The sequence below is a fragment of the Heloderma suspectum genome, chromosome 3, assembly GCF_057233095.1.
Source record: "Heloderma suspectum isolate Gila_16-S chromosome 3, 16-S_ref, whole genome shotgun sequence".
NCBI classification, from domain to species: Eukaryota; Metazoa; Chordata; class Lepidosauria; order Squamata; family Helodermatidae; genus Heloderma; species Heloderma suspectum.
In genome coordinates, this window is record NC_139460.1 from 32,336,883 (window position 1) to 32,360,891 (window position 24,009).

The 24,009-nt window shown below is 39.5% G+C and overlaps 1 protein-coding gene across 20 annotated transcripts in view; it reads left to right on the forward strand.

The window, feature by feature from the left end:
• Positions 1–24,009, forward strand: part of ZMYM2 (zinc finger MYM-type containing 2) — an 80,996-nt gene that overhangs the window by 22,500 nt on the left and 34,487 nt on the right. For all 20 annotated transcript variants that reach the window (XM_084842813.1, XM_084842799.1, XM_084842809.1 and 17 more), the window contains 3 exons: positions 5,506–5,791; positions 11,652–11,817; positions 14,420–14,632. In XM_084842813.1, the coding sequence (XP_084698939.1) occupies positions 5,506–5,791; positions 11,652–11,817; positions 14,420–14,632 (665 nt within the window). The remainder of the gene's footprint in view (positions 1–5,505; positions 5,792–11,651; positions 11,818–14,419; positions 14,633–24,009) is intronic.

Sequence of the window (24,009 nt, forward strand, 5' to 3'; positions counted from 1 at the left end):
ATTCATCTCCTGAATGACTTCACAAGTTCATTTTGCTTTAGTACTAAAATGACCAAATTATCATCCATTTTGTGATGAAAATTAATCTGAAAACAATTCAGAATAATGCTTAGTGTGTACCTACCTTCTAATGATAACCCAGATCTCTGAATATGTATTAAGGTTATATTAAACAATAATGTACGACTATTAAAAATTATGATTAAATAGAGTCTTCCTCACTAGTGATTTAAACTGGGTTTTAAATCATTAAAAATTGAGTCCTTCAGAGAAGCAATTTAAATCAATTTGATTTAAAGCAAATCAGCCCTGCTTGTAAGTTGCAACACATGTCAGTCCTATACATAAGTTTCTCTCTCTGCTTACATGCACTGGGAAGCTGCAGCCTTCCACGTGGCTATCTAACAGGATATGTAACTACATGTGAAACACTCTTCAGTCCATGGCTGAGCAAGAGTTCATACCCATATCTTAGAGGTGTAAAATGCAGTTCTGTCCACTGGATTATTAGTCCTGTAAATAATGTTACAGGTTGAAAGATTAGCCAAGCTTATATTTATAGCCAAAATTGCAACCAATTTATAACTTCTTAACAGTGAACATTATTTTTTTTAAATTGTTGTGCCTTTTGGCCAGTAAAGTCTCTGACAAACATACAACCATAAATATTATGTGCTGTGTTGTATGGCTGAAGTACAATGTGGCAAAGCTTGATAAAGTCTTGGGCAATTTTATACTAAGCTTAGATTAATCCTTCCTTTTCAAAGACATTTTCATCTTTGTATATTAAATCTGATGTACAGTTGTTTCCAGTCAACATAGTAATCTTAGGAAAGCTTTAAAATGAGAATTTATTTCACTGCGATACGGTTTTCTTTTGTAGTTGGCAACTGTGGCTAGATATCTTAAGGAAAACCAATTGCGGTTCTGTTCTAATGATATATCCATCTTGCATCTACCACTGTGGGGAAAGGCTAGTCTGTAGAATAGCTGTTCTTGTACACCTCTCTAGAAAAAGGCTCTGTTTGTGAACCAGCTGGAGTTTTGTGTGTGCTCTCCCTCCCTCCTCCTCTGTGCATATCTGTCTTCTTTGTTATTTAGCCCTAAGCACATTGTCCTAACATCCAAGCTGTCGAAACAGTATTCGAGTTTGGGCTCCAAACTAGAATTGAAAACCTGTAGTTTCCGGTTTTCAGGGCAAGGTCTAAGCCTAGTTGGCCAGTTCAAACATTTAAACTGCAATCCTTTGCATGTTGAGATGGAAAAAAGTCCTACAACTCCCAGCCTTCCTCAGCCATCATAGGGTTGCACCCTGAAACTTGCTCTGAGCTGAATACTGATATACTACTGGTAGGTGACTTTCTAGATTCCAGCATGTTAATAGACATTGCCTAGACAATGTGACTGAGAAATTTTCAGACTATTCTCAATTATGAAGGCCTCTTCTGGAAAGGTAAACACAGAAATGAGAGGCTTTACAGCTGCAAGTCTGTATGGTCTAGGCTAAGAGTAGGCAGGCTTCAAGCTTGTGGAATGTACTATTGTGTTTTTATTAGACTCAGTATTGTGGCTCGGAAACAAAGCCAAATGCAAAATGGTTACTTGGGTTGGAGCCGGTTACCTACTGAGGCATGCACTAGGATGACCTTATACAAGTATAAATCTACATCTGTGCAACTATGGATCTGGGGTTCTAACATCCTACTGCAGAATGAAAGAACAGTTTTTGCTGTTGTTAACAAAGATGTGGGATGGAAGATTATTCATGGAAAATTTTCCATTTCATAAATTCAATAGTAACAAACTTGTAGATAAATATTTGTCAGCATAACATGCATAGTTCTTGAGGTTGCTAAAAGTTTATTAGCATGTCAACGGTTCTCAATCTTTCCCTTAAATTTAAATAATTTAAGGGAAATATATGCTATTCCTTTAAAAAAAATTAGGAGTGTTCCAATAAAAATTATTATGTAATATAACATTTAAATCACATTGTGTGCTTTAATTTTTCCCTCAGATATTTTGGGTCAAACGCTTGTAATGTATTGGGACAAAAAATGTACTTTTAAAATTTTTGTTGTTTGCTAATACAAGTAAAATACATATGCTAAATTAGATCACTCTAAGGCATCAGAAAATTTTCCAGTGCAAACGAAAACATTTCCTATGCAAATTACTCTATGCAGATTAACCCAATAGGAAACTTTTCTGGACAACCCACATCATGAATTGCTAAACAGTTGGAAGTGAAAGAATACTGCTGCTATACTGTGAATCATCCATCGATCTACTAGGAGATCCCTGTTTACTTTTTGTCAAACCGTGGTCTGGTTCTATAAATGGTTGCTGTTTTTAACAGCTTCAGTCCTTTGCCAACTGTTTCAGTATCCAATCTAGGACTATGTTGCATGCATGAAAGAACGCTTGCACTTTATATTCTTTAAAAATATCAGTTAGACTAGAATCTCTTACTAGACCTTCCATAAGGATTTTTACCAGTGCAGGAAAGGGGCTTTAATAGAAAACTGAGATGGGGCATCCATCTGAACTTTGTAGCTAGAGCAGAATGTAATTGGGTTTTTTTGCATGGAGAAGAGTGGTGGAAGAACGCCTTCATAAAGTTCTAATGAACCATTTCAAAAATCTCCCTCAATTTCTCTCTCTAGTCTATTATAATGAGTATCTCTCTTAGAAATATATATTACTTTTGTCTCTAAAATCAGCAGGAAAGAGATTAAATTGTGCTATAGAGGATCCCCTGTCACAAGCACCTTTTTAGCATTCATTTTGTTTGTAAACCACTGAAGAGCATGCTGTTGGTCCAAAAAGTAAAAAAAATAGTGCTTGCAGAACTCATCCAGGGTCTATAGGTTTTCATGGAAGAACCAGCAAGACGGAAAGGTACCTATTATATTTAAAAAAAAAAAACAAATCCCCAAAGGAAGAGAACATGTTCTCAAGTGCCAGAAACTTAAAGCTTTTTCTGTAACGTGAGAGCATGTTCTTTTCTGGTTTTGTTGATACATCAAAATTGCAGAATATGTATTTTATCTCCAGTGAAACGGTCTCCTAAGATCTGCAGATATCATTTGGGTTCAGATGATCACAGGGGTAAAAGAAGCTGTTGTGGCTTCTGTCCCTGCACATGTGATGTGCACGCCCATCGTTTACATAATTATTCCTGCTGCAGCACAGCTTGGCATGTCATCTGAATGCAGCATGGGGGGGGTAACTTTGTACCCACCCTACAACCCATGACTTGCAGTAGGAGTTGTAGGGTAGGTACAAAGCCTCCCCACTGTGTTGCGTGCTGGATTCAGGTGACACGCCAACCCGCGTTGCATTGTGGATAATTATGTAAACGATGGGGGGGGGCAGAGGAGAGAAGCCACAATGGCTTCTTTTACCCCCGCGATAGTCGGAACACCCCCATTGATTCAGTTTGCACAACCAAAACAGCCCACTGCAACTTATTTAAGCCATGGTGGGCTACGACACATGCCAGGCAGGATGTGCATATTCAACATCCGGATGCAGCTCATCACATTGTGCAAACCCAGGGACATGAGTTATGCGAGGGTTAAACAACCCTCATGTAATTCAGCAACAGACCGTGGGCTAAATAAGCCACACTGAGCTGTTCAATTGTCCAAATCAGCCCATTATTTTGGTTTCACAGGTTAATGCTAGAGGAGATGGTGTAGGGTTCTACTCTAATGTCCTAATTGAAATGCATCATTACTTCTGTTGTTGTTTTATGAGACCTACTTTTAGAGCCTAGATCTTTTAAGGCTAAACACTGAAGTTTGAATCCAGCCTTCTAAACAAGACAGGGTTGGTTGGTATGGTATTTTCTGGGATGTCATTACATTTCAGTCAAGGCATTAACACTTGTAAAATGGTTTGATCAATTATTCAAAAATTGTTCATCAGTACATACCCCACTGCTGTTGATTTCAATTCAGTTTTAGTTGCATATTCAAATTGTGGTTGCAAAAAAAATTAAACTCCTTTTGTTAGTACAAATAAGTAATAAACCTCTGACAAAACTTACAAAATATGTAGCTTGATATCTAATATCAAGCATATTGAAATCCAATATCAAGTGTCTGCCTATTTTTAATATTAAAATTAAAAACAAATAGCATGATATCTATAAACTCAGTTCAAAGCAATGGGCAATAAAGTACAATTTGCACTGTCTTCGGAGTCTGATTCTGATAGTTTTTAATTGCCTAGCAGAAATCAGTGGTTTGCTCTGTTCTTCCCTCCATTTTGCAAAATACTTTCTGTTTCTGCATCTAGAGACCACTTCTTACATGATCATTTATATTTGGATGTTGATATCAGAATATGAAATACTCTGCACAGCACTAGATATTTAGATACTGCTGTGTCATTAAAAAACTGAATGTTCTGAAAATTGTGATGCTCCAGCTGTAAATGAAACCTTTCAACTTGATTTACTACACTTACTAAGGTCAGTTGCTCAAGTTGCAGTCCAGGGAGCCAAAAAACTGCAACTGTCAGGAATGCAATATTAGTTTGTGTAGCTCAAGCAAAAATTGAACATATTTCTAAATCTGAGAATTCCCTATCTTTGTTTGCTTAGTTAACTTGCATTTCTTAAACAAGGAAGTCAACAACTTGGTTGTTGATTTTTTCAGCTTGTTGACTTGGGTGTCTTAAATAATATGTCAGTTTAATTGAGGCTGAATGTAAAATAACAAAATATTTCAGCCAGTTTTCGTATACTAATTACCCAATTTTTCCCAGTAAGTATTTAGGAGGGGTGCACTTGGGGATATGACATAACTTTCAAGCTCCCTGTTCAAAACCAGTCCTTCCATGGGAAATTGCCAGCCCTTATCTTGGTAGCTGAAATCTCAACTCAAAGCTTTCTGCTTTTGTCTTTTTAAAAGTGAGTACAGAGCAAGATTGCTTTTGAATGAGTGATACATCTCCTCCACCCACCCCCATCCCTCTTCAAAGTTATTGTGCAAAATGTCCTCACATTGAACTCACTCTTTAGCATCATGTTGGAATTCTCAACACTTTCTGTACTTGAGAAACTGGACAGAAGCTTTACTTAGAGGCATTTTACTTCACATTTTAAAGGTTTTGTTATGTTGCAAACAATGGATATGTTCTAGCAAAACCTCCGGAGTAGAATATTCCATTGCTATTCCAGTGAGTAATATATTATGATTTGATATACTGGAATTACTCATTCCAGTGAGTAATACATTGTGATTTGAGTAATATATTGTGATTCCTATACAGTACTTATTGTGCTGTATAGGAATCATTGCACCTCAGTTCCCTTATTAGCAGTTGAACAAATTGTCTGGCATTCTGGGTAAACTGAGCGGCTCTTGTTTTACCTACACTAGTAACATAATATTGTGCTTCAATTTCAGAATACTTTCCAGTATGTTGCCCTTGTAAACTGTGTAAATTGGGAGGCAATTGTTTACTTAACTTTCTACATGTTTTCTCTTTCAGATTCCTGGATATCTCAGTCAGCTTCATTTCCGAGGAATCAGAAACAACCAGGTGTGGATTCTCTGTCACCAGTGGCATCCCTTCCTAAACAAGTCTTCCAACCTCCTACACAACAGCAACCTTCAAAGCAGGTTAAAGTCACATGTGCTAACTGCAAAAAACCTTTGCAGAAGGGCCAGACTGCATATCAGCGGAAAGGATCTGTTCATCTTTTTTGTTCCACTACCTGCCTTTCATCATTCTCACATAAACCAGCTCCAAAGAAACTCTGTGTTATGTGTAAAAAGTAAGGACTATATGACTTACTACTTGATTCTTGTCAATAAGATCAATATTCTTGTAAATAACTCAATGAAATATTACTTTTACTGTTCACGACATGAATGTGCTGCCTGTCTTTGGCTTCCATAACTGCATTGCCAAGTCATAGGCCAAAATGCCTCACTGGTAGGCATTGGCTTGGTTCAGATGTAATAGCCAAATCATGGTTAGCCCATTGTGAACAGATTTCAGGTTTGCCTGCTCCCTCCTCCCGCGAAAAGTAAGACATAGTTTGGGTCCAAACAATGATTTCTGATTTTATTTTGGAGCCAAACTATAGGTTGCCCTTGATGGGAGGAGAGAGCATGCAAACCTGAAGCCAGTTCACAATGAGATAACCATGAGTTGGCCATTATGTCTGAACCAGGCCATAGTTGTAAAGTGAAGACGAGTTATACAAAAGTCAAGATTTCCCCTTATCTCACCCACAATTATTCCTTTCCCTGTGTAATATCCTATGCAGAGATTGAGAATCATAAAGAGGAACGAGCGTAGTTAATGTTTGTTATTGGCTGTTGGCATCTCTGCTTTGGCCACTTCCCTCTTCTGGAATTTGTGGTGAAAGCTGTAGCTTAATTGATAGCAAGAGTAGCAATACATTTGGCTCCAGTATTGTGGCTGCATAAGCTGGAGGCCTCCTGTTGTAGAAATGTAAAATATGAAGCTAAGGTGAGAATTGTAGAAAATATGAATGGAGCATTTCAGCCTGCTTCATGCATATGATGATGTGAGGACTGCGGGCGGTGCCAAGTCTTGTGCTTTACTAGTGGTCTGAGTTTAAATTAGGTGTCCCTTTAAAATTTTGAGAATATTATACCAGTTTTCCTTGTCATATTTTAGTCACTCATCTAAACAATAACTTTACTGCATCAAGATACTTTGGACAGCAAGGTTGCTTACATAGAAACTCTTGTTACCTGTTTGGGGATGGAGATATATATACATATATATGTATGCATATATAGATTGACAGACTTTCCTTTTGAAGCTGTTAGATTTACTGAGAGAATCTAGTACCTAATTGCTGATCCATTAGCGATCTACTTATACTGACAATACTGTTAACTTTTGCAGATGCAACATTCCCACACCAGGCCATGGGATTGTGTGATTTCTTTGTTCCACTGCTTTCCTTAAATGCTGAGGAATCCTAGTTTTAATCAGTCCATGGAGAGGGAGCAGTTGGAGTGTCTGTGTGCTCTGTGGCCTACTCCCAATCCATGAACACTGATCTATATCTTCTTCTCCAGGTCAAACAAATATAGTTTCTGTAGGTACACATTTCAGGTAAATTATTTATATGCAGGGTGAGTTCAAATTCATAGAAGTGGTCTATAAAGCAAGGCCGTGTAGGTAATAGGGTAATTAATTTCATTACTTGGAGAGGAAAATTGCCGTGCAAACATGGTGTAGTAAGAGGTGACATTTCTGAATGGTGGCTATAATTGGATGCCTAGATTAATTCCACCACAATATTTTGAAAATTGCCTAATCCAAAATGGGATACAGTAGTCAACAAAGGTTCATAAAGTGGCTACAGAAGCAGTTTGACATGAACAGAAAACAATTCTTGATGTGTTTCTAATGAGTCCCCACTTCATCAGGCAATACTGCTAATAAAAGCATTAAGTATACACTTTACATTAAAGTATTACTCAAGTTTTTCTTGCAGAAACAGGTTATACATAGGCTATTCATAGAAAAATATTTTCCAAATACTTTTCCAAATTTCCAAGTAAATGTAAGAAAAATAAGGTATTTATCTCACAACTAGAGTCTGTAGACATCTGGTAGATATGTAATAATTCACAAAAATACTAGGTTGGTTGGTTTTAATTTAAACCTCTGGCTTATAGTAATAGTTATATGCAGGATCCGTTCAAATTCCTCAAAGAATGTTAAAAAGATGTTTTTAGAATTTTCTGCCCCATACAAAGCTGGAGCTAGGTAGTTTTCGTCCTTCTCCGGATTATAGTAACGCGCTTAAGTTAATGGGGCTTAGCTTGTGAAAATGTCAGTACAAGAAGTCAGATTGCAGATTTCTAGTCTCTGGCCAGAAGTTAACACAGCTTTGGCATGAAAGAATGAAACTTGCTCCCCTTCTCTCTTGTTAAACAACAAACCTTCATTTCATGATGATTCTGTTATGACAGGTCTATTTGCTTCTCTTTGCTTCTTTTTTTCTTGCATACTCATTATTGTTTAGGTCTCATGTAGACATAACAATAAAGCTGGTTTGAAACTCAACATTAAAAAAACTAAGATCATGGCATCTGGCCCCATCACTTCCTGGCATATAGAAGGGGAAGAAATGGAAGCAGTGACAGATTTTATTTTCTTGGGCTCCAAGATCACCACAGACGGTGACTGTAGCCATGAAATTAAAAGACGCTTGCTCCTTGGGAGGAAAGCTGTGGCACACCTAGACAGCATAGTAAGAAGCAGAGACATCACCTTGCTGACAAAGGTTCGTATAATCAAAGCTATGGTTTTCCCAGTAGCAACGTATGGCTGTGAGAGCTGGACTATAAGGAAGGCTGAGCGCCGAAGAATCGATGCTTTCGAACTGTGGTGCTGGAGAAGACTGTTACGAGTCCCCTGGACTGCAAAGAGGTCAAATCAGTCCATCCTAAAGGAAATCAACCCTGAGTGCTCATTGGGAGGACTGAAGCTGAAGCTCGAATATTTTGGCCACCTAATGCGAAGAGAAAAGTCACTGGAAAAGACCCTGATGCTAGGAAAGATTGAAGGCAAAAGGAGAAGGGGACGGCAGAGGATGAGATGGCTAGATAGCATCACGGATGCAATGAATATGGACTTGAGCACACTCCGGGAGAGAGCGCAGGACAGGAAGGCCTGGCGTGCTATGGTCCATGGGGTCACAGAGAGTCGGACACGACTGAATGACTGAACAGCAAGACATAACAATTGCTTGCAAACCATAGTTTGTGAAATAGAAACCTGCTTCAGATCATGTGCTCTCTCTCCCCTACTCCCTGGGAGCAATTTCCCTCTCCTCCTTGACATTACCACTTAGTCATGGAAAACAATGGTTAAAGCACACACTTTGCAAGCAGAAATTCCCAGGTTCAGTTAGAACACAATCCTAACTACTAGTTCTCAGTAGACAGAGGGCTCCAATCTCGGAGCGCTCTGTCTATATTATGCACCATTGACAGGAACCAGGCAGGGCGGGAGGAGGACAGAGGTAAAACGGCCTCTAGTTCTTTTTTTTTTTTTTACCATTTATAGCTAGACGGGCCTCTCAGCTAATCCAGCTGGCCTACCTTCTTGTGGGCAGAATGAGCAAGGGTGAGGCTTTAAGAACCTGCAGATCTGGGCCCCCCTCCCCCTTTTCCCTTTCTCCAAGCTCTTGCAAGGCCACTGTTGCAACCCTGGAAGAGCAGCTGCTGCGGTGACACTGAGTGGGAGGGGGAATGGTCCAGTCTTGGATTCCCTGTCCCAAGATCATAGTCTGTGACATCACAAGGGAGGATTGGCTGTACTCTATGGTTCCTGGAATGCTCTCCCAGGGTCCATAGGATTGTTCTGCCTGAGATGTAAAATTTCCAGAAATTTCAAAGCCGTGGAAAAACCAGAAGGGGGGGGGGGGGCAATAGAAAATATGCAGTAATAATTTTTTTAGTGCTCTTTACAGATCTAAAGGCACTTTGTTACTTTTGGAACATAAACAGTATTATGTATAACTTGGTTTGCTTATAGAATTATCATTACAATTAAAAACATTTAAAAGTAAACTCAGTAAATTTGTAACTATGGTCTGAATGGATTGGACTTTCAAATTTAATGTACCAAACATGGTAATTTCATGAGAAACCAAGTTATATATAATACATATTGGGGCTGTTCACATGTCCCAGCAGCATTTGGCAGCAGATTGTGGGTTAATTACCTCATGTGTTTGGTGGTTGTATGTGAGCCGCTTCCAGTTTTCAGAAACAACCTGTGAACACCCCATTCATAGGTTGTTAGCATTATGTCAAAAATAGTAGACATTATTTATTTTCATGGCAGTAGTTAAGTAGTTAAAGGTTTATAGCTGAGGCAGCATTCACTAGTTGGGAACTGATTTAAAAACCATGGCAGTGAGTTCCGTAGATCTAAGCCTCAAAGTTGCAGGGAGGGGGCATTGTCACATTGTTCTGTCACATGTGTTGGTACTTGTGGGATAACTTGTAGTGTTTCTCTCACATGTGGGTTTCAAAACTACAGTCATTGACTGCTACAGCATCTACCAGAACAAGCCCAGAAACACAGAACTCTAGAGAATAACCCAAACTGCCAAGAATGCACATTTTCATCACATATTATGTAACTCTAGTCATATGTTGGGAAACTGAGCATGACTTGGAACATTCTTAAATGTCAGTAAAAGATCTATTAGATCAATAATATTAATCAGGTATGGAATAAATAACTCCTGGGAATTTTACAGAGAGGATTAAAAAAAATGCCCCCATGTCTTCACCATTTCCAAAAATTTCGTATCTCTAGTCTTACATAAAAGACTTCCTATTTTGTAGATATCATTTGGGGGGAGTAAAGGCCATGTGGCAATACATGATACCTTGTATTACCTTGTCATAAACATTTTATTCATCATTCTAAAAGAAAATCTGAAATGGTTCAGTTTTGGGGGATGGAGGGAAAGGTCCTTGGGAAAAACATGGGGGGGAAGCATTTTTTTTCTCCCAGTTTTCCCCCTCCAGTGTTTTTCCAGGCCTTCACATCTCTAGGTTTAATCCCTGGCTTCTCCAGGTAGGGCTAAGAGTGAATCTTGCCTGAAACCCTGGAGAGCTGCTGCTAGTGTTGGCAATGCTGAACTAGATGGACCAGTAGTCTGACTCAGTGTGCTAAATCCAATGTTACATGAGCGGACCTCCACTTGTGCAACAGGAGTTTCCCTTCTCCTGACCCCTTGTAGTCTCCCTCTTGTCACACACACCTGTTCTGGAGGGTCCCCCAACCCTCTGGAACAGATATGGGGTGTGGGGCGGCTGCGTGCTCTGTCCGTTTTGCTGGTGGAAGGATACCATTGGATACAACCCAGTATAAAGGAGCTTCCTTGTGTTCCATGTAGAACTGTGGAATCTTTGGTAAAATAAGCTGGGATACTTGTAACCGTGGCATGAGGTGGGTTTGCAGTCTCTCATTTATAAGGAAGCACAATTCGTTAGTCTAGTTTGCATAGGTGCACATGTGAAATGTGAACATAGCAGGAGGTGTGTGTGGTGGGGAGGATGAAGAGGTTTGGCTTTCAATATGCAAACCATGGTCTGCACTATTCCTTAGTCCAGAAGCTGAAACAATTCGGCAGCAGAGATGGTCTGAGTCATGTTGATATAATTGAAAACTTCCATTTTGTTTTGCTGCTTCAATATTAACACAGCATGATGCTTCTAGTAAAAAGCATCACAAGAGTGCAAAGGGTCAGAATTAATTAGTTAGCCTTTTGTTAACCTGAAAAATGTAGTTCAGCATATCAATTCCTGTTTACATACCACTATTTTAACAAGTAATTGTGCTGTTGTTTTGAGAAAAAAAAGTGGGGGATGATATGCAGTTACTGCCTCTTTTAAAGGCGCAATCCTGTCCATGCTTAGACAGAAAAAAAAATCCTATGATGCTGGCTGGGGAATGTTGGGAGTTGTCAGACTTTTTCTGTCTAAATATGCTTAGGGTTGCGCTCTTGATTAATTATAACTTCTAATGTGTTAACAGTTTTTCAGTAAATCATGTAATTTCTGTGAATATGAAGCTTGTAATGGTTGCTAAAACACTGAGATGTTCTCTTTATCTTTCAGAGATATAACAACAATGAAAGGTACCATTGTTGCTCAGGTTGATTCAAGTGAGTCCTTCCAGGAGTTTTGCAGTACATCATGTTTGTCCTTCTATGAAGACAAACAGAATCCCTCGAAAGGAATCTTAAATAAGTCAAGATGTACTATCTGTGGTAAACTAACAGAGGTTTGTTTGGTTTTTTCCCCCCTTGATGCACTCAAACAATTCTATAACTATTTGTAAGATGAAACACCCAGTTTCATCTTACATTTAAATCATTTTGGTAAGATTTTTTTATCAGTTGTAGATAACATTTCACTAAGTGCATTTGTGTATGCTGTCTAAACTTCTGGCACCATGCAGATTCTCAGGTATGATAGCTAAAAGAGCTTGGGCTATGGGGCTGTATAGAAAAGTAATAAATAATAATAAAAGAAGATGCAAAAGGTTCCTTGGGTGGATATCTAAAGCAGGCTTCCCCAAACTGGTGCTCTCCAGATGTGTTGGACTGCAACTCCCATCATTCCCAGCCAGTATAGGAATGATAGGAGTTGAAGTCCAACACATCTAAAGTGTATCTGATTGGGGAAGTCTGGTCTACAGCCTTCACTGACTTGTATTTATTTAGAGTAGGTGTTCTTTGATGCTGTTTTGTCATCATGAAGTTGGTGGCCTCCCCCTTCGTCACCAGCAGTCTCACTGCAATTTTCTTTCTTTGTAAAGATGGAAATAATTTACGCATTGACTAGAGATGGGCAAACCATCCCGCATGCTGCTTGCCAGACTCCCACCATTTACCCGCCCCTGTTCAGCCCCCCGCTTGAACCGGTGGGCAGACCACAGGCAAATGGCACGTGGCCACCTAGCAGCCATAAAGCGGCCCTTTATGCAAGATTACAGGCATGAATGCTCTATTCACGCCTGCAATCTTGCATTAATGGCCGCTTTACAGCAACCATTTATGTAAAATGTCTTTTATGTAAAACAATGAGCCATCATTTTTAAGCAAAATGGTGGCTCTCGGAGGGGTCAGGCAGACGCTCGCTGGACACTCACAGACCGCCTGCTAGCTCGACCAGGGAGCCGAACACGATGGGTAAGTGGCAACAGTCCATGGATGTGGGTCCCAGAGGCCAAACGGGGGGTGTCCACCAGACTCCACCTTCCTCTCAGACTCCCACGACATCCCTAGTATCAACCTAGTTCACATCCAACGGTAACCCAAGTTTTTGAACCCTGGGTTACTGTGAATGAGCCAGCATGCTAGTTCATGTAGCCTGGTGGCTCGTGCTTGGCTCCTCCTGCCAGCAGGAGTGGCTAAACAAGCCAAAGGCACTCCTTGGCTAAATAAGCCAAGGGCACTTAGATTACATCCAAATGCAAGATGAAACTGGCTTGCCTCTCCTCCAAGAAGCCAGAATTGGAAACCAGGGTTTATTGGGGTCAAAACCCTGGCTTGTTTAGCTTCTCCTGCTGGAGCAGTCAAGCTGTGTGAACTAGCACACTGGGTCGTTCATGGTAACCCAGGATTTTTTTTAAAAGTGGGTTACCATTGTATACGACCTGGACCACTGAATCATTGAACGTTGAGCTTTCTGCCCTCTGTTAATACCTTAAATTGAGGAGAAGTTTGGGGCATTCTGTCCTGCCAAGCCTTGTGGTGTCTTTGTAGTCACACAAGAAAGACATTCTCTTGGTAAATAGCTTTTATTAGGCAAATCACAGCCAGATCAACACAACTTCAGGTTACAGACCTAATCAGCATCCTGCAGCACAGAACTAAGTTCTCTAGTCAACTTTGCACAGTACGAATTAGACTACAAGAAGTTCTCTTCAATGAATGCACTATGCTAGGAACTGGTGGCCATCAGCAGTATGAACCTGAGTGGGTTTTCAAGTTCTTCTCTAAGGGAGGGTCTTCCCCTAAGGACCTCGTTTGACTGGCCAACCTTTTAGACCATCTCGCTTCGTGAAGTTGCTGCTCCCTCTTAACCCAACATCTGATTCTTGGCTCCATCACACCCAACTCCTCCACGACTAATATCCTGTATTCTCATGGATTGAGAGGTTTCTGCCTGCCTTTGATCCAACTGATGAGCCAGCATCTGGAAAGATTCCTCTCTGCCACTGTCTCTCTGCTCTATCTCCTGCGACCTTGAGAGCTCCCCCAGCCCTTCATCCTCTCACTCATCTAACTCTGAATCTATTCCCACACCTTCTCACGATACTTCTGCAGAGATGTGGGGCCTAATCCTTACACATTCTTCTTCTAAAGTACATGTGAAATTCTTTTTCTAACATATGTCCGTAATGCAACTTATTGATTCTGTGGAAATTAATTCCACAGAAAGTAGGAATGTTTGTTTAAAATGGGGTGTCATTGTTTCCATTGTTTGAACATAAATGTTTAGAGTCTTGTTACATTTATGTGATTGAATACACTGTTGATATTTAAACTGGATATACTTTGGCTTGATATTTTTATAACTAAGTTGTTATCGTGTAGTATCTTCTCCTGTTCTTTCTTAAAAGACTTTTAAAGAAAAAGATCCTACAACTCCCAGCATTCCTCAATCAGCATGGCAGGCTGGGGAATTCTGAAGGTTGTAAGACTTTTTGCTCTCGAAACATGCATAGGATTGTGCTCTTAAAGTACCAGTATAGCTTGTATATCTGAAATGGCATTGTCCATGTTTTTCAAACAAATCTGAAGTTATGCTTGAAACCTATTATCAGGCTAAATCTAACTATTTCGAGTAAAATTGTTTGTCTTTTTTTTAACCTTCAGATACGTCATGAAGTTAGCTTTAAAAATATGACTCATAAGCTGTGCAGTGACCACTGCTTCAATCGATATCGAATGGCAAATGGTTTAATCATGAATTGTTGCGAGCATTGCGGGGAATACCTGCCTAGTAAAGGTGCAGCGAACAATATCCTTATGGTTGATGGGGAGCCGAAAAGATTCTGTTGCCAAAACTGCGTTAGTGAATATAAACAGGTAACTCTTCTTCCATTTTCATTGATGATAATATTTTAAATTATTTAGACAGTTTGTATTGAAAGCATTACAGTCAACAGAACCTTGCATTTTTGTTGATGGATAAGCGTATTACTTATTAACAGGTGAAGATAAAACTGAGGATATACAGTAACTTCATGTTCGTTGAGGTAGTACCTCCACAGTCTGGTATCTCCACCCCCCACCCCGATTTATTTGAGGTATCTCTTTATTGAGGAAAGTAGTATTCTGTATTAAAGCTAGATTTCACCTATTCGTTGTTTTGGCCTTTGTTATAAGAGATTTCCATTTGTTTTGAAACCAATGCAAAATAAATAAATAAAAACCAGCCCACAGAAATTTGCCTGCCTGGATATGTTTCTCACTGAGAAAGCAGTCAATGTAGGTGGCTGCTTCTCTGAATGGAATTGTTTAGCATGTGCCCCCCTCCCTCCGGCTACTGTGACTATGAAACTAAGTAGTCAAAACGTTTATGTAGCAGATTCTCTGAAATAACATGAAAACCAATAATTTCGAATTGTAAATCTTTGAATTTACATATTTATCCTAGCCTTCCTCAGAGAAGCTCAGGATGGTGTATGTGGGTTTTCTCCTTTTTGTTCTCACAGTAATCTTTGGAGGGAGATTAGGCTGCGTTGTCTCCACCCAAATATCTCTTAATTTCCGACCCTCTCCACTGCAGCCCCCTGCCTCACATTCCAGGTCTTTCCTTAGTGTCCCCTTACCTTCAAGAGAGGTTTTTCAGGGCACTGCAGTGGAGAGGAGGGGTTAGATAATTCCCCTGTTGTGAACATCCTCGTGCAAGCGCTGCATTGGATACAATTCTTTGGATCCAGGCCAATGTATTGTTTCACCAAGGTGCTTTTTAGGAGATCCTAATCTGTATGGAAGAATTTCCTCTTCCTTTCTTGGAGCGAGATAATTTTGCTAAACTGGAGAGACCTTATTTTAAATGAAAAATACTCCTTGATTTCTGTATTAACCTGACCTATTCTAAATGTTGAGATGATACTTATATTTTTAATAATATGTAAATAGCACTTCTAGAAACATAACATGGGCCTTGTTGTTTTATTACACAGCAAAACAAAAGGGCCAAAATAGGTTATTCAAGATACTAAAAAAGATAGGCATACAGTGAAGCCACGGAGAAACTTGGAGAAGCCTTGAATAAGATTTCATGAAGGAACCCTAAAGATACAAGAATAACATGGGAGTTTCCCACAACCAGTAATGCATTGCTGAAATTCCAAGTGAACATGGAATTGTGGTCAAATGACAACTCTGTATCTCATCAGTTTATTGTGACATGTACATTTTTTCATCTGTATAGATACTTTATACTATTTGACATATCATCCCATATGTTTTCAGGAGGGTGAGGTAGTGTAATATATCATAGATAATTCAAAAATCTTATTTGAGTTCCTGAGGTTTTTGGGGGTGGGCAGTCTATATTTTAGAATCTCTTTGGGGAGGGAGGAACATTTGAAAGAGCAATTTAAAATATCTAGGTGGCTGTGGAGGAAGGGATATTTGGGTACATATAAAACTTGGGACCTAATCCCCCCCCCCCCCCGCACAGGACATATGTCACCATAGAGTACTATGCAACCTCTCCCTCCTTGCTGGCCTTTAGCTAAGTGTACAGCAATGTGCTTAGCCATTATCTGCAATGCTAGTCCCTTGTGTGCCTCCTTTAGTGAAATCTAGTGGCTTCAGTCCTCGTTAGGGCTGCTCATACCCTCTGCTTGTTCTCCATACATATAGTCTGTATGTGGAGCTGTGGGGAGAAGCAAGGCTGTTGGATCTTGCTGTGGCAGATACTGCTGGGCCTCCCTTTGCAGGTAATTTCTGGGCATATTGCAATGTGCCTGGCTACATGCAGTTGATCAAGCCCAAAGCGGGGAGGATATTTGTGCTATATTGCGATCACTTCTCATATGTAGGAGGGGGATGAAACATGCCGTTGGATTGTAAATGGTTTTTCATGGAGATACCTAAGATTCTTCTTTTTTTAAAAAAATGCACGGGAGATTGGTGCTTTGGCTTTAAACTCTTACTTTAGAATGTTTGATAAATCATTGGGTCTTTGGCCCTGTGTAAGCATAGTCTAAAAAATCTTTTTGATGCTATTGTAGAAGGGTAAAACCATAATCATAACCCTCTTGTTAAGCATTTTGTGCAATACTTTTAGTCCTACTTAGAAATTATTATAAAGGAATGTAAACTGATTGCATCTTAAGCCATGCTTTTAGTATTTTTGATTTAAAAGTAGTCTAACATCTTATACATTAGATTAGTTACAGTTATGGACACTTATCAGTGACTAAACTAAAAATGTTAAAATATTTAAAATATTCTCAGTGCTTCCTAGTAAAACAAAGTGCAGTCATCTGAGTATATGACTTGTTTTGAATTTTTTTGCCTAAGCCTAAAAGTTAGCTGGAGTTCCACCCTAAATGCAATAGGCTATACAAAATCTGTTGCCTTCGCTTTTTGCTAATATAAGAGATGTATTAAACAGTAGTACAAACATTTGGTATTTATGTAGTAGAAGAGATAGAGCTTATACACACCATATTTGTGCCTACTTAACATTTGTTAATAAATAAATTTTCACAAATAACTTTTTTGAAGTAATTGCTTGAATTCCAACTCACTTTGGTCTTGTACATTTTTCATGTACAGTTTTATTCATGGTAATATTTAAGAACACAGAATTATTGGATAATTAGCTTGGCTTGACAGTGCTTAAAATTTGGTTCTCTAAACCACTATTCTAATTTGTGGATTACCATATTTTCTGGCATTATGGGTGCTATGTGGGAAAAATGCTTGAAAGGCTTCCAAACTAGAGCATACTTCCATACAAACTTTGATACAGCTGTACTTTAATGTATCAAGGGAAGGGGAAACATTGCTGTGTAGCCCGTAGGTTTGCACTTGTTACATATTGCTAAAAATGGATCATTTCTAGACCTGGTACCTAGCAAAACTTCTCCTTTCCCTTCATCTCATGCTTTCAGTAGAGCCCCATTAAAGTATGGAAGGGAACTAAATTTTAATTTGCCTTTGTCTCACTGTATTTGCTGTGAGAAAGTCATCAAGTACTTTGTTTTATATTCAGGATAGTCTCAGGGATCACCTGGAAGTCCACAAGCATGGCGCTGTCTTATTGTTGCCCCATCTAGCTTAGTGCAGTGTATTTCGGCTGGGGTCTGTTGGGGGTCTTTCCCCACCCTGCTGCCCAAAATGCTTTTAACTGGAAATGGAACTATGGTTTTAAAATGTTATTTGGAAAGAAAACTGGTAATACACACAAATCATGCCTGTTGTGCCAGTAAAGTGTCTGCTTCATGGGGTATATTGGTCATCTTTGGTACTGGGAAACTAAATCATGGATGGGAAGGTCTGCCATTGCTATAAAATAAAGATCTTGAAGGGAAATCAAAAGCAACAAATAAGTAAACTTAAGCAAAATGATATAGGTTAACTTTAAAATTAATGCAGAAGACAATGAAATCTTTAGGATGGAATAAAATCAATACAGTTTAAAAAATGAGAGAAACTTAATTTATGATGGCATGAGTTCCGTTGGCCGTTCATTCATTCTTTATCTGTGGTGACTATTGTGAAGCTGAAAGCAGTGCTAATAATAATCCCCCTTCCTTAAAATAATATAACTAAAACCTTTAGAGCTAGATGGCTTTGTCCAAAGCAGGGCTTTTATATATTTGGTACTTGGCTAGAGGGAAGGATTTTGGCAGGTGTGTCTTGGTTTCCCTTTCGTCCTGTATTGTCACTGAAGAGATACACCTGTTAATTTTATTTCCTGTGCAGCTGTTAAGAAATTCAGGAATCTACAGTATCTGGCAATCCTAGAGGAAAGTAATCTGAATCCCATGGGCTTTTTTCCTCACAAGCCTAAGGACAGCCTAATTATCAAAAGCTTTTCCAGTTGATATTGGGCTAAGCTGGGCTACTCATTAGGAACAAACAGGACCCAAAGGAAGGAGGGAAAGTGGAGAAAGAAATTAACCTGCCCTTATCCTAGGAAAAAGGTGGAGCTTTCTGGTAGGAGTTTGTCTGAAAAACACAAACATACCACACATGCAGACTGCTTCCTCAGCAATCAAATCTAAAAGGAATAGAAACTTGGAGGATGGAGAAGAAACCAAAGAAAAATAAAAATAGTGAGTTGGATCTCGATTTAGGCATGTGCAACTGAGCTGGTGGAAGCAGACTTCCTTGCCCTCTTCTCTTCCTCATCCCCCAAAATGCTACAGAGAGGGTTGGAGGACCCTGCTGAATGGGGTAGGGAGTGGTGCAAGAGGAAGAGAGGGACCCCCAAAATATCAGGTGGAGTTGCCTTCCATGAATAGAGCTGCACTCACAGAAAGTACCTCTGCCCAATCTGGGGGGGATCCACCCTTTCCCCTTGCACTATAGCCCAACCCATTCAGCAGGGTTTCCTGATCTGTGCTGCATTTGGGGGTGCTGGAGGGGCTTTCTGTGGGTAGTGGGGGACTGAAAGCCTGCTTCTGCCAGCCCAGTTGCACATGCCTATATCTGGGTCCAACCCCATGTTTAACATTTAAGCTTTTTTGTGTCCATAATTACCAAGTCACTAGGGGATTGGATTGGAGGGGCAGCTCCTCCAAGGAATCCAGGATTTAGATATGCCACAGAGGTGGTATTGTTAAGTGTGGCATGTCATTGAATTATAGGTGAGTGAGTGTATATGTGTGGTTCAATGCATTTTCATAACACAAGGAACACGTTACCTAATTGCATGAATCACTCTGAGGTGATACCTGAACTTGTCCATAGGGTATTATCACTGTATAACTGAAACAAGGTATCACTTTTTACATCCTTGATTGCTTTATCTGATACCCATAATATTCATATAAAAGTTGCTTGGTTACTTTTCAGGATTTGTGTTAATACATGTGGTTGTCAGAAAAGGCATGGGCACTAGACATGTGTGAGTTGAGTAGTTTACTGATTTTACTCCGGTACCTATATCTGGAATCCAGTTACATGTTGGAAAGTTAATGCAGATATCATCTGGTTCCTGATTTGTGTGCTTGGAATGAACTATGTGTTGCCCCATCATTCTTACACACTCCATCATGCACATGATCTTTGTAACATAAATATTAATAACTTTATCTGGTAAAGTAATTAATGAAACAGCACTTGGACCATAAAAAGAAGATGGTGGCTTAGACTGCTGTCTATAGGTGGCTCATACTGACATCTTACTCATAAAACAGTATCTTTTGGTTGCATTGCTTTTACTAGTGCTGCTGCATCTGTCTTTGGCTTGCTTTCTCTTTGGAGGTTGATACTTTAGGGCATCTTTTAGTTTCTTGCTCCTCATTTTCTTTGCTAGAATATTGTCTGTTAGCACATCTGTCCTGTTTTGGGGGGGATGATGGTAATTGTGTCAAGGAAGAATCCCTTTGTTGCCTAAACGTAGACTTTTCGTTTTGAGCAAGTACCATTGTACTTGGCAGTAGAAGAAAAATCTAGTGAAGCAAAGAATGCTCTAATGAACTTGTAAAGTGTCTACTTGAGTGGGTAAATTAATATTATTCTTCAAGGCAGAAGAACCAGTAATGTGACAAAAGAAAACAGTTCAGTGCCTTGATTTATATGGCATTTAGATATGTCGATTGTTGGGACAGATGTCTCTTGTAGCCAGGTCCTTCTAAAGGTGGTAAGGTGAGTACTGCAGGGCAGCATTCATTTTTTGGTTGAGTTCATTTCATGTTCTTCAGATCTGTGAATTATTAATACAAAATTAACACACCCTGTTTCTTACTTTGTAAAGTAATAATTCATATTCCACTTGTAGATTTTTTTCTACCCTACTCCCCATCTCTAAAATATGGTGTCCCCTTACTTGCATGCTTCTTGTGTATTGTTTTTTCTTTCTTTCTGCTCATTCAGCAAGCAACCACTCTCTCTTCCTTTAATGTTCCTACTGTTGCTAATTGTTTCTGCTTTCAGAGGCTCTTTTGTTCATAAAACAAAATACAGCATCTAACTAAACTTTGAAATGCCCTGGTAAAGTATCTCCCCCCCCCCCCCAACTGTTTGCTGGTACTTTTTTTATGCATGTCTTCTAGAATGTATTCTATGTATCATGTACATCCATTGTGGAAGTTAAAGGCTTATTTTATTCTCTAACTGAGGGGTACACACCCTTTTCAGCCTTGAAGTCCACGTTGGGTGTCTGCAGAGGCACATACATGCATGCACATTCACACACAACTCTCTCTCTCACACACACACACACACACACACACACAGTTCTGTCAGGAGAATGACGTCATTGGATTCAACCCACAGCACAGCATTCATTGGTTCAATGGGAATTTTTAAAATTTATGCTAGTTTATTTAGGACTTAACTACACAGTGGCTGCCATTTCTAAGCTTAAGCAGCTTAGTGAAGGGATGATTTGGAGCAGAGAAATGGCGGAATCCCCCCTGCTCTGTTTCTCTGCTTCAAGTCACCCCTCCCAACGCTGCCTTTTCTTAGAAATTACAGATCTGCTATGCAGTTAAGGCATAATGTGGAAGCATTAAGGCAGTAAGGCCCAGTACTGAGGCTCAAGTGTGTACTGTACATTCAAGAAGGCAAATAGAAAAAATAACATTACAAAAAAGTAAAATTTACCAGAAGTTGCTTAAGTTTGAAAAAAGCAGCTGTTCGATGTCTGTAACATGTATCTGCATGTAGCATATAGTGAAGCTTGTATGAGTCTACTTTTGCTAGCAATCAAAGAGAGATCAGGGGTTAATAGTGTAGTGAAAACTGCTTGTTATTTTTAAATATAAAATCATACTTGTGAATGCCTGGCATGCTCTGTGTATATACACTCCCCTGCAATCCCTTGCACTGTCAGTACACTTCACTCAATTTATAACTCTGCTGTCACTTGTCTTGCAACTATCCACTTTAAATCATCGCTCTTGATATTTTTTATTTTTATTGCTGTAATTCTAGACTGCTTTTCAAAAGGGATGGTCTACATAACAGGTAAATGCTATTAAAACACTAATGCTAAAAACCACTAGAGAATAAAAATTAGACAAGAACAAAAAACACCAGCTTTACTGACAAAAAAGCCAAGCCGTCATCTAGACTGCAAAACTTGTGCCTAGACAGATGTGTTTTGTCCCTTATGAAGAATAGCAATGGGGCCTGCCCCATGTTTTGGGGGGGGAGGGGGGATTTCCATAATTCTGGAGCTGCTACATTAAGGGTAGGCGACCTGGTGCCCTCCAGATGTTTTGGACTATAACTCCCATAAGCCCTAGCCGGCATGGCCAATTGTCAGGGATTCTGGAAATTGTCGTCCAAAAACCTGGAAGGCACACAGTTGCTTACCTCTGCGTTACGCTAATGTCAGCAGTCACTTGTATTTGGGTCAGTGCTTCATTAAGCAAGATTGATGATAAACTTTGGGGGAAGGGTTTTCAAAGCAGGAGAAGATGCTTCATAGTACACATGGGATCCAAATCATTCAGGGACCTAAAGGTCAAAACCAGCACCTTAAATTATGCCTAGAAACAAACGCTTAACTAACGAGGATGTTTCAAAAGAAGTGTTACAGCAGCCTATACTCACCAGCATATGGGCAGCTGCATTATGGTCATGTTGAAGCTTCTGGACTGTCTTTAATGGCATCCTATTAGTAGCTTATTACAGTCTATTGTAGAAGTCAGCAAAGCATGAATAAGAGTATGCAGATCGTTGTCTTCCAACAAAGGTGCAGTTCACAAACCTGCCAAAAGAATTAAAAAGCATTTCAGGCCTCAGCTATTATCTGGGCATCCTTGAGCTGAGCTGGACCCAAAAGCATTCCCAAACTGCAAACTTAAGCCTTAACCGGAAATATAGCCTGTTCCAAAAAAGGCAGTTTCCTGCTTGCATTAACCTCCCACCACCATAATTTCTGTCTTGTCTGGCTTGGTCTTCAGTTTATTCACCCCCATGCATTTCATTAGAAATTACAGATGCTCTCACAGGGAGGCCACTGCCACATTAGGTTCAGCTGAAAAGAAGTAGACTTGGGTGTCATCTTCTTACTGATGACATGGCACTCTAAATCCCTAGATGACTTCTCGTAGTTCCATGTAGATGTTAAAAAGTATAGAGGACACTATTGAATTTTGAGGACTTGCAGGATAATTCCCAGGCAGAGAAACTAATCTGCCAGTATCATATTTTGCAGTGGATTCCATTGGTCTTGGTCAATAGACTGAAATTGCAATGATTGTGGTGCTGGCTTCTTGCCTCTCTCTCTCCCCCCCCCCCATTAAACTAGTGCACTGTTTTTATTTCCCTTGATCTCAGAGCTGGCTTGCTTCTTCTACCGTTCAGCACCAGTTTGTGGTGTGCTATGGCAGAACTCACCACATCACCTCTCATTAAACCATCTATAGTTTTTAGAACTATATGCCATTACTTTCCCTCCTAAATACTGCTATTGATTTTTGCTGCTCTATCTGACCTGTTCCTGAAAATTCCAGTTTTTTTGCGTAAACATCTGCAACTCTCTTCCTTCTAGACTCTAGGCCATTTTAAGTCTTAAAATGGGCTCTTGATATATCAGTCTGGATACCTGCTGTTGGTAGCTTACTCACCCAATATATTATAATGACTGAAAAGTGGGTTTTGATCATCCCACTTGTTCTGGCTTATGTTACCTTATTTTTCTCACTTCCTGCATGTACCACTTGTTTTCTCTCCCTTCTGAAGACCAAAATAGGACACATGTCAAATATTAATGGAAGACCATCACGAGGAACAGTTTGATCCCTCCAGCAGTCTCTCATATGTCTTCTACTTTTGGAAAAAGTAGTAGGCTTTTATTTCTTTCAGCAAACCTTAAGGTCTAGAAGAAAATTTGCACCTAAGAGACAAAGAGGATTGATCCAGGAGCACATTGTAAGGGCAAGCTGTCTTCATTATTTTAATGCCAGTAGTTAAGTACTTTCTTCTGTCCTCGCATTCCATACACAATTGTTACTTTAAGTGGCAAGTAAGACCTCTGTACAAAGGATAGCTGAACTAGATGCTTGGAGGAATCTAGCATGGCTGATACTTTATCCAAACATTTCTGAAGGATTGTATTGATTGTAAAAAGCAGCCAAATAGATAGGCCAAGTGAATGACATGCTGAAAATAGTGGAATCAGGGTAGATCAGATTACTTTGAGATCCCCTTCCAGTTAAATATCTGATTTTCTTCCAAGTTTTTCCAAATAATTTATTTTGAACAAAAATGATGTTATCTTTATTGAACATTCTAGTTCATTCCTTTGTTTTCTGCTC